The sequence below is a fragment of the Lycium barbarum genome, chromosome 6, assembly GCF_019175385.1.
Source record: "Lycium barbarum isolate Lr01 chromosome 6, ASM1917538v2, whole genome shotgun sequence".
NCBI classification, from domain to species: domain Eukaryota; kingdom Viridiplantae; phylum Streptophyta; class Magnoliopsida; order Solanales; family Solanaceae; genus Lycium; species Lycium barbarum.
The window spans coordinates 98,730,114-98,742,941 of NC_083342.1; the positions used below are offsets into that span (position 1 = coordinate 98,730,114).

Sequence of the window (12,828 nt, forward strand, 5' to 3'; positions counted from 1 at the left end):
CAGACTAGACCCTGGGGTGTTTATCGTCATTCCGCACTTTTCTATTATATATATATATATATATATATATATATATATATATATATATATATATATATATATTGTATTCCGTTGCTTAATTTCATTCTTTTATGTATTTATTCATTGTTGGGTTGAGAATTCGCTTACCGAGGTGGGAAAGTAAGTGCCCGCACGACTTAGGCAAAATAGGTCGTGACATTTATTCCCAACAGTTTGAGGCATATAAAGTGGAGGACTCGAAGACTGTAACTCCACTATCCTATTGACATTAGAAGTAGAATTTGACTGCTGCACATAATTCAATTATCAATACATGTTAAGATCATAATGACCACCAGTAGGAAAGTACAGATCTTCCCTGCCGAGTTCATTATGCACCTCTTTTCCCCTAATCACGCTTTGCCAGCTGAAACCGTCTCCTTCAACACGCGAAAGGCCTTCTCATTAATGGATTCTAATTAATTCTGCCGAGCATTGAGTTAGCCACCTCAATTGCCATGCGATCGAGTCGATTCAGAACTTCCTTAATCTCACATGCTATTATTATAACTTACAAAGCAGGAAAGTGCCCTGATACTACTGAGGTAAACTGGAAAATGAAAAGCAGAATTGAAAGAGAATTAATCTAAGAAGAAGAACTAAGTTGATATTTCATAATCGATAATCAACTCAAATGCCAAATGAGCTATATATAACCCTCTTCCAACCTGAAGAGGGTACTGAAATGTAAAATAGAAATAAAGGAAATACCTTGGTCGAAATGAAATAAGCTAAAATAAGTAACTAACTTAACAACTCTGGAATGTACCACTGCGCAAGCCAAACATGCTAGTCCCTCTACTGCGACTCAAATCCTCAATTAAACAGTTCATATCATTGCTGGATATACCAACCCTGTTATTCTTCTCTGTCTCCTCCTGATATTGATTATGAGGCATCTAATATTGGAGTTCAGCTCCTCAATCTTGTTTTTGATATCCTCATACTGTTTTTTTTTTCCCAGTCTGTTCATGAACTTTTTCTTCTCTTTCCACCATTTTGCATTGCTTAAGTAGTGTCCTAGTATCTTGCAATACCCTCAAACTCTAATTTTGGGCATATCCTTTCAAAGGGTAGGCCTCATCTTCCACGCCAACCCAAATTGATTGCAACCTAGGTTTAGTGAGGTCTACTTCTATACTTATTTTTGACATACTTTTGTCTGGTTCGACCCTCCAAATCCATATATAATGGTACTCCTACAGGTCCTAAATGAATAGGAAAGCCCAATAATAATACCTAAATAGGTGCATTTGGAGAGTCTTCTTCAGGTTTAAAATCATCTGGGGACCATTTTTTAAGCCACATCGTCATACCATCAATTTCCATAGATACCTTACACCATGTAGATTTCCGATTATCCTCAGTATAAAAGTTTAAAAACACAGCACAAAATCGTAAGCTTCAACTTTAATCTGTCCTTCAATTGATACCGTTTTAGCAAAACAATTGAGCGAATTCTCTTTATGTTAGGTCGAGTTTTGAGAAATTTATCAATGATTGTGTATTTGCACTCTTCAGTCATGACACCATAGTAGTCACTTGCATCAAAGTTTACAACAGGCATACAATTGTGAGTAGTTACTCTAGCTTTCACATTTGAATCGTCAAGCTTTGTTCCTTTAGTATTTTGCTTCGTCGGGGCTACCATAGTTGTGGCATAGTCTAGTTTGGGAGAAATTCCTTCCCGTGTTGTTCACCCCTACTGGAGGAGCAAGAATTTCTGCAGGACGTGTTGTAATGTTGCCAGCCGGAGTTCCCATGATTAGGGGTGTGCAACCCAAACATCGTTATTGAGAGACAAAAATTAATTATCGTTGTAATTTTAGAGAGAGAAATTAGTTGAGCTAATTGGGAGCACAAGACAAATTAAACATCGTTGTCGAGTTGCTTAAGTTCCATTGTATTTTGCACTAGAACACAAGAATCATGTCAAATTTTATAATTGACTTGTAGTAGTTGACCTAATTGGGAGCACTTCAGCAAAAATAACATAGTAGGATTAATACTTGTGTAAAAGTACTAGACATTTATTATAAGAAATAGGAAATTACATAGAATAAAGGGGCTAAAACTAGAATGATAATTACCCTAGAATTGTATTATCATACTTGGAGCATGATGTTCTTTGAAGCTTGAGTGAGGAGCTGAAACCTATTTTCTTTCTTGGAAGGTCAAATAGCAACAAGTTCTCTTCCAATTGATGCCCTCCTATCACAATCGTTGGTTCCCAAGTTTGGTCTTGTCCCACAAACGCTAAACACATAACATCCTTGCTAACTTGTACCACTGAATTTGCTCCATAAATCCTCCAATATGCACTCGGTTTGTGCAGGACAAAATCTATCGCAGGAACATCTGGACCAATGTTTGTGCTTCTAATGTTTTTGGAACTAAAGCAAGCTCCGAATTGTTTTGTAGGAGGCTCTACAAGTGGCACGTTCTTCGGAAGTGCCTTGATGAAAGCAGTAATAACAGCATCGTATATGCTAGTGTGCAAAATTGTGAAAGGTATCGCTGTGCTGATTCTCGTCCCAGCAACTCCATTCTTTTTGTTAATGGATAGCAATGTTTTGTTTAATGGTACGTCTTTCCCCGCGATTCGGATGGATGAAACTTGGATATAGTACTCTTCAGATAACAGAAATCCCCTGTTGTTTGTGATTAGTTTGGTGTAGACAAGATCCTTGGAGATGTCGACCTTCTTAGGATTGTAAACATAATATGGGCCAGAACCAATGAAGATAACTCCACGAGATGTTGTAGATGAGCTCAAGCACATAGCAAACTTCCTGGCGAATCTATGGTCTAAAGCAAGTTGATTGGGAATTGAAATTGGACTTTCGTGTCCAAAACCTGCAATTCCTGTTGAGACATAACATAATTGAAATTAAAAGATGTCCTTGCTCGAAATGTGTGATTCTTCAGACAAATAAGAAAATTGTGCCAAATAAATTGATTACGAGGGAGAATATATTTAAGACGAATAAACTTTAAGATAAGGTGTTCACACAATATAATCCAATACCTGTTACTCCATTTGCGAGGTTTCTCATTAAGTCGGGATCAATAAGGCAAGTGAACATAAACCGCGGCCAAGTGACAAGAGCGCCAGGAGTAGAACCAATAGCCAATACATCCTCAGCAATTTCTGCACGGTCAATATAAGTATTAATCAAGGGATTTTCACCCCAAATGTAACAAGTATTGTTGTTGCATCCAGGCTGCAGTTGAGATCTAAATATGCAGTCTCCACAGGCATGAGACTTTGCAAAAGAGCATTGTGTCGAATTACATTGAGCTGGTTTATAGGTTGAGCTATTGTAACCTTTATCACAATCCACCCATAAACTTCGACCACCAAGATGGACTGTGAGTTTTATGGGGATTAAAGGAGTTCTTTGACCTACTTCTGTAATGTATTGTAGGGTTGATGAGTCTTTAGTGACTGGAAGGAATAGTACTTCAGCTGAGCATAGAAAAATATTGAGTAGAAGAAATAAGAGGAGCATAGACAAAGGAAGTTTGAATGTCACCATGCTATAGAGAAAGAAAGCAAATGCTATAATTAAACCAATGAGGGATTCTACGTACAAAGTTACAAATTTATAACCGGTTTATGCAGCTTCGCCCTTTTTATTTTTTTGATATAACTACAGTCTATTTGGAAAATATGACCCAACTTTGTTTGAATTTTTTTGTTTATTGCTGGTTGACCTCGGGAATGAAAGTCTATAATGGCTCCTTAGTTCTTATCACAAGTTAACTTTGAATTAAATCTAGTCAGCATGATCCAAAGGAGAAGTATGGATTCTCTCATGCTGTCATGCACATGGCCAACTTGACTAATTTGAATAGAGAGATCAGACATTTTTTAAATTCGCCATGTTTACTCATCTCAATTTGCAAACGTGAATTTAACATCTGTACCCCCATATCGTTCCCCAAATTCATGTTGTTAATTAAGATAAACCTACATATCGATGAAATTGGTTATGCTGCAGAAAAATTAGATGTAGAGTCATGATTTAAGTTTGATAAGTTCAATATTTATGTTCACACAATTATTGTTGTTGCACTTTAGATTATGAATTTAAAACTTATAGTAATAGTTGTTGAAATTTGAGAACAGGTTTGCAAATCTACTATGTGAAGGTAGTAAAGTTCGCCATGTACCAAATTTAAGTTCTCCAATATATCCTTAATAACACATTAAACAAAAATTTGCTGGAGGGGCTTTTTAGTCTTTCTGCTCAGAAAGTAAACCCAGTTAACCGTAAACCTGTCAACCGGACCGGTTGAACTGGTTGTAACCGGTGATCGGAACCGGCTAAACCGGACCCCGATTCCCGGTTGACGGGTGTTATATCCCGTGTTTTCACACGTTTGGAAAGACTTGAATTATATTGGATTCTTGAGATATAAGATCAATTTGATATTTTGTTGAACATAAGAGTTATGCATGAAAGAATAGAGTCATGAAAGTGTGGGACAAGGCTAAGGGTAATTTTGAAATTTTGGAAATTAGTTTCGCGAATTACAAAATATGATTCACAAGTTATTGGGCTTGTAAAATGTGAAACAAATTGAGGCCCAAAGAGAGTAGGGGTGGCCGGCCAAGCCATTTAATTTGGCCCAAACCCACCTAGTTGATCATGTGCTAGTCATGTGATCAACTAGTATATGTTAGGATAATATCAAGACAAGTCAACAAAGATGATAAACAAGAACAAAAAAAAAAGAGCAAGAAGATAGAGGGTTTCGGGTTTGCCATGAAAAATTGGCTAGCAAAAATCTTGTCTTAAAAATTCATTTCTTGTTGATTTCCTACTAAGTCAAGGTTCCTTTGTATCTTGGTGTAGTTGGTTTGGAGTGGGGAGCATTAGAATCTCCAAAGTGATCATATATTCAAGTGAAGGAGACTTGAGGAAAAAGTGAGAATTCATCCCTTGTCTTTGTGTTATGAAGTTTTGTTTGTGTTGTAGTATGTAGAAATGTGTTGATTATATGGAAAAAATGGAAGTTTGCAATGTGGGTTTGGTATATGGCTTGTAGCTGTGTGTATATACATGTTGTATAGCCAAAAATGTATAGAATTCATGTTGTATTCTAGTTGTGAATGTGATGGAATTTATGTTGAGAATGAAAGTGGAATAAATTTGATTGAATGGAGAAAAATAGCATATGGCCTTGTGGTGTATTTGACTTGGGAATGAAATGGATTAAGTTTGTTTAGAGTATTGGAGTGTTGTTGTAATGCTTGATATGTAAATGAAGTTAGAATGATATAAGTTTGTATTGAATTGGAATGTAGAAACTTATGTCGTTTTAGTATGATTTTCCGACGTTAAGGAAATGAAGTTGTTTGGTTGCTAATAGTAATGATCAGTGATGAATTTGGAAGTTGGAAACTTGTTATGAAGTTGTATGCCAAAGATTTGATGTTTTGCATAAGTTATGATTTTGGCGGAAGATTGTATATCGAGTGTATATCTTAAGGAAAACGATATGAAATGTTTCTAGAACTATATGGTGATGATCATGATGGTTGTTGAATATGAAATTATTGATCTTAGTTGAAAGTTGGGTTGAATTGAAGATTATGTCAACTTGTGAGAAAAATGACTAGTTGAAGGATATTTGTGTTTTTAATGTTCATTGTTGATATTGTTGTTGTCGTTTGGGTTGTTGTTGATGATTTATAGCCAAGTTGAATTCTCGGGGTGTCATATGTATAGGGGAAGTGCTGCCGAAATTTCGGTAGCCAAATATGCTTAAAGTTGAAATAATGGCATTAATAATTCACAATTGGTAAACTTGACCAATTGCAGTTTTTCGACGAAACGGGAAGTGAGTTTGGAAAGGCTTAAGGAGCGCGAAAGGTATGTAAAGCAAACCCAATTCTTCCCTTGGCATGCCCCTAGTGTGTTAGGGTCGGATCCGGGCCTCGAAGGACCTCTTGGCCCTCGGAGTCCGCAAGACAAAATTTCAGTTTTTCCTTCAGTAGAATTGAACCATTTTGATACGCTTTTTCTGAAATTATGCAATTTTGCTCTAAATTATTCAGAAAGTCATAGAATGTCTGTATAACCTTTTTAGGTGATGCTATATGCTTAGAGGGCACAATTTGAGCCCGCCGCCTTGTTTGTCCCAAGGCGGGCCCGCTATTTACGGTTTTGCCCCTAATATGCTAAAGCTTCCTTTTTAAGCAATTTTTGAAAGAAATGTTTTAATTACCCTACTAATCGCTTAACGAATATTATTTTAAATATTCTGTTAAATATTATAAATTATTTTGACACTCGGAATGACTTCGGGAAAGTTATACTTCTGTAATTTATTACGATATCCGAAATACATTTATTATGATTCCGTCCGACCCCATTTGATTTGTTTGACTTTGCTACGCTTCATCGAGTCTTTGCAAACACTTATGATATTTTTAAATTGCATTAGTCTCTCACTACTCCATTCGTGGATGTCCCAACGGTTCCCACACTGAGCCCGGGCCAGGATATGTTGTCAAGCGTAATTCTCTGCATTGTTCACCGCGTCCCGATGTGAGGGGGCAGGTATACGCGTACATGGGTCTGTGGAGTATGATGTGCCATGTCCGCCTATTCTGATCTGATCTGTTATGGCCATTTTGATATGACATTATATGATACGGGGCCACGCCCCTTTTTCTAATTCCTCTGTATAGTGGCACCAGCGTCGGGAGGGTGGCCACATTCTGTCTGCCGAGTCCCGTGGCAGGGACCGGATATGATATGATATGACATATGTTTCTGTACACATTCTGTCGGTTTTGGAAATATGCATTTGACACTCTGGATTTTGTACTCATTTTCTGTAATCATTATGATTTGACTTCTGTGATTCCGCTTTGCATATTCAGTACATATTTCGTACTGACCCCCTTTCTTCGGGGGCTGTGTTTTCATGCCGCGCAGGTACAGACGACAGGTTTGCTGATCCACACGTTTAGGATCCCGTTTCTGCTATTTTGGGGCACTCTCTTCTTCAGAGCCCATTTTTTGGTACAGTCTGTCACTGTTATCTGGATATGTATATTGTTCTGGGTATGACGGGGCCCTGTCCCGTCTTATGATTATGATATGTTCTGTAGAGGTCTGTGGATACATCTGTGTGGGTTCTGTATATATGTTTGGGATGTTTTGCTTTATGATAGCCTTATCGGCTTCTGTGTGCCAAGTCTACTCTTCTGCTAAATTCTGTAGCATCCACTAATGTTATTATTATATTATTATTCTGTTAATATGCTAAATTGGGTATCGGGAACGTATAGGTGCCCAGCTCGGGCACTGGTCGCGGCCCACGGGGTTGGGTCGTGACAAAAGTGGTATCAGAGCAGTTCGTCCTCGGAATGTCCACAGACCGTGTCTAGTAGAGTCTTGTTTATCGGTGTGTTGTGCACCACGCCTATAAACAGGAGGCTACAGGGCATTTAGGATACTACCCTTCTTTCTGTCTTAGATCGTGCGATAGAGCTGTGTTATCAGGATGACCCCTCCCTAACGAGTGGCTATATTTGCAGATATGCCTCCAAAAAAGGCAACAGCGGCCCAAAAGGCCAAGTCAGCAGCCTTGGGAGAGACTAGCCGGGTCCAGAGGATTACTAGGGCCCAGGCAAATATTGCTCCGGAGACTTTGCCCCAGACAGAGGGTTCTTCTACACCGCCACTCGTGGAGGAGATAGGGGCAGCCGTAGCTGCAGATCGGGGGGCGGCTCCACCGCCAGCTCCCGCAGTTCCAGTACCTGAGCCTCCAGCTCCACGACCAGGCACTGAGGATCAGTCTATGAGGGAGGCAGTCCAGTTGCTGACTAGACTTGTGGCAGGGCAGGTTCAGGGGCATGGACTGGGAGGTGACCGGGCAGTCAGACGTGATAGTTCGAGAGCCCGTGAGTTTTTGACTTGTAGTCCTCCAGAGTTCTTCGGGACAAAGCCCGAGGAGGATCCTGAGGAGTTTATCAGGAAGATGCGACGCACCCTAGATTTGATTAATGCTTCCGAGACAGAGTCAGTCGCGTTAGCTTCGTACCGGTTATATGATGTGGCGGCAAACTGGTACGAGTCATGGGGGCTATCCAGGGGGGACGGCGCTCCTCCAGCAGTTTGGGGCGATTTTTCTCAGGCATTTCTTGGACATTTTCTGCCCCCAGAGTTGCGACGAGCCAGATCTGATAGATTCTTATTATTGAGGCAGAAGGGCCGCAGTATCCGGGACTATAGTTTGGAGTTTGATTCCTTGGCCCGATATGCACCTACTGTGGTGGCTACTATGGCGGACCGGATGCACAGATATATTATGGGGCTGGATCGGTATTTTGTTGATAGCTGCTTAGTATTGGTTGCTCAGCCCGGTATGGACATTGCCCGTATCCAGGCCCATGCCCAGGGTATGGAGGATCGGGGCAGAGGAGGACACCAGCCTGACAGGGGCCAGGATCGGAGACAGCCCAAGAGGGCCAGGTCATCTGGAGATTTTCGGGGCAGACAGCCCCAACAGCCGCAGCAGCCTAGCAGATTTTCATCTCAGCTAGCGCAGAGCGCGCCTCCCCAGCCTACCGGTCGTAGATTTGATAGCCCAGGGTATTCAGGAGCAGGCCAGAGCTCCAGGGCTTCAGGTTCACGGACAGATAGGGGTTCTGGTCAGATGAGGCCACCCAGGGTTCAGTGTTCTTTTTGCGGCAGATTCCATACGGGAGAGTGCTACAGAGCCACCGGTGCATGCTTTTCTTGTGGTCGTCAGGGCCATTCTGTGAGAGATTGCCCGTATAAGGGTAGTTCGGGTGGTGCAGCGCAGCCTACCGGATCAGTCGTTGGGTCTTCATCTTCGTCAGTGGCTATGCGCCCTACGGGGCAGGGTTTTCCAGCGCCAGCGGGTCGCGGCAGAGGCCGTGGTGGAGCTTCTGGTATTAGCGGTCCTTCGAACCGCATTTATGCTTTGGCCAGCCGCCAGGATCAGGAGGCATCTCCTAATGTCGTCACAGGTACTTTATTGGTCTTCTCTCGATCTGTGTATGCACTAATTGATCCAGGTTCGACTTTATCATATATTTCACCCCTTGTTGCTGGTAAAATTGGTATTATGTCTGAACCTATATAGCCATTTGAGGTAGCCACACCGATAGGGGACTTTATTGTAGCGAGGCAGGTTTATAAAGACTGTTCTGTGATTGTATATGGCCGTGATACTAAGGCAGATCTGGTAGAGTTAGATATGACTGAATTTGATGTTATTATGGGTATGGACTGGCTAGCTTCCTGTTATGCTAATGTTGACTGCCAGAATAAGGTGGTTCGCTTCCAGTTTCCCGGGGAGCCAGTTTTAGATTGGGCTGGAAATACAGCATCGCCGAAAGGTAAGTTTATTTCATACCTTAAGGCAAAGAAAATGATTAGAAAGGGTTATATCTATCATCTGGTACGGGTGCAAGACTTGGACGCAGAGACGCCGACACTTCAGTCAGTCCCCGTGATTAATGAGTTTCCAGATGTTTTCCCCGACGAGCTTCCAGGTCTTCCTCCAGAGCGGGAAATAGATTTCTCTATTGACTTACTCCCAGACACTCATCCTATCTCTATTCCTCCGTATAGAATGGCGCCGGCAGAATTAAAGGAGTTGAAGGAGCAGCTGAAAGATTTGTTGGATAAGGGCTTCATCAGACCCAGTACTTCGCCTTGGGGAGCCCCGACATTATTTGTGCGTAAGAAGGACGGGTCGCTGCGTATGTATATTGATTATCGGCAGCTGAATAAGGTAACTATAAAGAATAAATACCCCCTCCCCAAGATTGATGATTTGTTTGATCAGCTGCAGGGCGCTAAGTGTTTTTCGAAGATAGATCTTCGATCCGGTTATCACCAGGTGCGAGTACGAGAGGCCGATATCCCTAAGACAGCTTTCCGGACCCGATATGGGCATTACGAGTTCAGGGTTATGTCTTTTGGGCTTACTAATGCCCCCGCAGTATTCATGGATTTGATGAACCGGGTATTCAGGCCATTCTTGGATATGTTCGTAATTGTATTCATTGATGATATCCTGGTTTATTCTCGGTCAGAGGCGGAGCACGCAGATCATCTGAGATCGGTATTAGGGGTACTCCGGCATCAGAAATTATATGCCAAATTTTCTAAGTGTGAATTCTGGCTGTCTTCAGTGGCTTTCTTGGGGCATGTTATTGCAGCTGATGGTGTCCGTGTGGACACACAGAAGATCGAGGCCGTGAAGAATTGGCCCAGACCTACGATGCCCACAGAGGTACGCAGTTTCCTGGGATTAGCAGGTTATTACAGGAGATTTGTGGAGAAGTTTGCTTCGATTTCAACGCCTTTGACAAGGCTGACTCAGAAGGGAGCTAAGTTCCAGTGGTCTGACGCTTGTGAACGGAGCTTCCAGTTGCTGAAGGAGAAGCTGACTACAGCCCCAGTTCTGACTCTTCCAGAGGGACCGGACGGTTATGTTATTTATTGTGACGCTTCTGGTATGGGGTTAGGCTGTGTATTGATGCAGCACGGCAGAGTTATAGCGTATGCTTCCCGGCAGCTCAAGAAGCATGAGAAGAATTATCCTACCCACGATCTGGAGCTCGCAGTGGTGATTCATGCTCTGAAGATATGGAGACACTATTTATATGGCGTTCATGTGGATATCTATACTGATCATAAGAGTCTCCAGTATATTTTCAGGCAGAGAGAGCTTAATTTGCGACAGCGGAGGTGGCTGGAGCTTCTGAAAGATTATGACGTGGATATTCTGTATCATCCGGGTAAGGCTAATGTTGTTGCCGATGCGCTCAGCCGGAAGTCTATGGGCAGTTTGGCCGATTTACAGCCAGACAGGAGAGAGATAGCCCGTGATATTCAGCAGTTGGCTAGTCTTGGGGTTCGTCTGGCCGATTCTGGAGATACACGGATTTCTGTTCGAGGGGTTTCTGAGTCATCCCTCAGGGACGATATTAAGCGGCGTCAATACGAAGATCCTGTCTTAGCTCAGTACAGGGACACAGCCTATGATAAGGAGAGGACTTCGTTCGAGTTTTCACCGGACGGTACTTTGTTATACAGAGGCAGGTTGTGTGTACCTGATATTGCAGGCCTTCGGCAGCAGGTTATGAGCGAGGCACATTATGCTCGTTATTCGGTCCATCCTGGGTCTACGAAGATGTACCATGATCTCCGATGCTTATACTGGTGGGACGGCATGAAGCGGGATATTGCAGAGTTCGTCGCCCAGTGCCCTAATTGTCAGCAGGTCAAGATTGAGCATCAGAAGCCGGGTGGACTGTTGCAGGAGATGGAAATCCCGACTTGGAAGTGGGAGGTTATTAATATAGACTTCATTACAGGTTTGCCTCGCACTCCACGGAAGTATGATTCCATCTGGGTCGTTGTTGATAGGCTGACGAAATCAGCCCATTTTCTTCCCGTCAAGACTACTTATTCCGCCGAGGATTATGCCAGGCTCTATATTAGAGAGATTGTGAAGCTTCACGGAGTTCCTATATCTATTATTTCTGACAGAGGTGCCCAGTTTACGGCGCGTTTCTGGAGGTCGTTTCAGGAGGGTCTAGGGACTCAGGTGAGTCTGAGCACAGCCTTTCATCCTCAGAGCGACGGACAGGCCGAGCGCACTATACAGACGTTGGGGGATATGTTGTGGGCCTGCGTTATTGATTTCAGAGGCAGCTGGGATGATCACTTGCCATTGATTGAGTTTGCATATAATAACAGTTACCATTCCAGCATCCAGATGGCTCCGTACGAGGCTCTATATGGCAGGAAATGCAGATCGCCGATTGGCTGGTTTGATATTGGCGAGTCAGAGTTAATTGGCCCAGATATGGTCCAGCAGGCCGTGGACAAGGTAAAACTTATTCGAGAGCGACTGTTGGCAGCCCAGAGTCGACAGAAGTCATACGCGGATAAACGGCGTCGACCGTTGGAGTTTCAGGTAGGCGATTGGGTATTTCTGAAGGTATCGCCTATGAAAGGCGTGATGCGGTTCGGCAGAAAGGGTAAGCTCAGTCCGCGTTATATTGGGCCTTATCAGATTGTTCGGAAGGTTGGAAATGTCGCCTATGAGTTAGATTTTCCATCTGATTTGGAAGCGGTACATCCGGTATTCCATGTGTCTATGCTCCGCAAATGCATTGGTGACCCTTCCAGAGTATTCCCTGCTGATGATATTCAGGTGACGGAGCAGTTATCGTACGAGGAGCAGCCCGTATCTATCTTGGATCGTCAGGTAAGGAGGCTCCGGAATAAAGATGTGGCCTCCGTTAAGGTACTGTGGCGGAATAATAACCGGGAGGAAATGACCTGGGAGTCTGAGGAAGAAATGAAGAAGAAATATCCTCAATTGTTCCCTATGCCCACAGGTAACCTTAAATCCTGCTTAATTTCATTTCAATGTCAATCGTATGTCTTATGTGTTGTTTGTAAGCATGAACTCCCCCAAAGTATTTTCCAACCCCATAAGATTAATTTTACATTCGAGGACGAATGTTCTAAAGGGGGGGAGGATGTTATATCCTGTGTTTTCACACGTTTGGAAAGACTTGAATTATATTGGATTCTTGAGATATAAGATCAATTTGATATTTTGTTGAACATAAGAGTTATGCATGAAAGAATAGAGTCATGAAAGTGTGGGACAAGGCTAAGGGTAATTTTGAAATTTTGGAAATTAGTTTCGGGAATTACAAAATATGATTCACAAGTTATTGGGCTTGTAAAA

At 42.4% G+C, this 12,828-nt stretch overlaps 1 protein-coding gene across 1 annotated transcript; it reads right to left on the reverse strand.

Annotated features, from left to right (window-relative positions):
- Positions 1-2,038: 2,038 nt before the first annotated feature.
- Positions 2,039-3,677, reverse strand: LOC132644982 (probable aspartic proteinase GIP2). Its single transcript, XM_060361689.1, has 2 exons — positions 3,089-3,677; positions 2,039-2,925 (listed from the first exon to the last, which is right to left on the reverse strand). The coding sequence occupies exons 1-2, from the start codon at positions 3,597-3,599 to the stop codon at positions 2,147-2,149; spliced, it is 1,290 nt and encodes a 429-aa protein (XP_060217672.1). The 5' UTR covers positions 3,600-3,677; the 3' UTR covers positions 2,039-2,146.
- Positions 3,678-12,828: the final 9,151 nt, after the last annotated feature.

What these genes read in the sequence shown, in the direction of transcription:
- LOC132644982 (XM_060361689.1), bottom strand. Translation starts at nt 3,599, where the DNA reads ATGGTGACATTCAAACTTCCTTTGTCTATGCTCCTCTTATTTCTTCTA. An exon ending in CCTCGCAAATGGAGTAACAG is followed by an intron (nt 2,926 to 3,088) that starts GTATTGGATTAT and finishes ATGTCTCAACAG; the next exon opens with GAATTGCAGGTTTTGGACAC.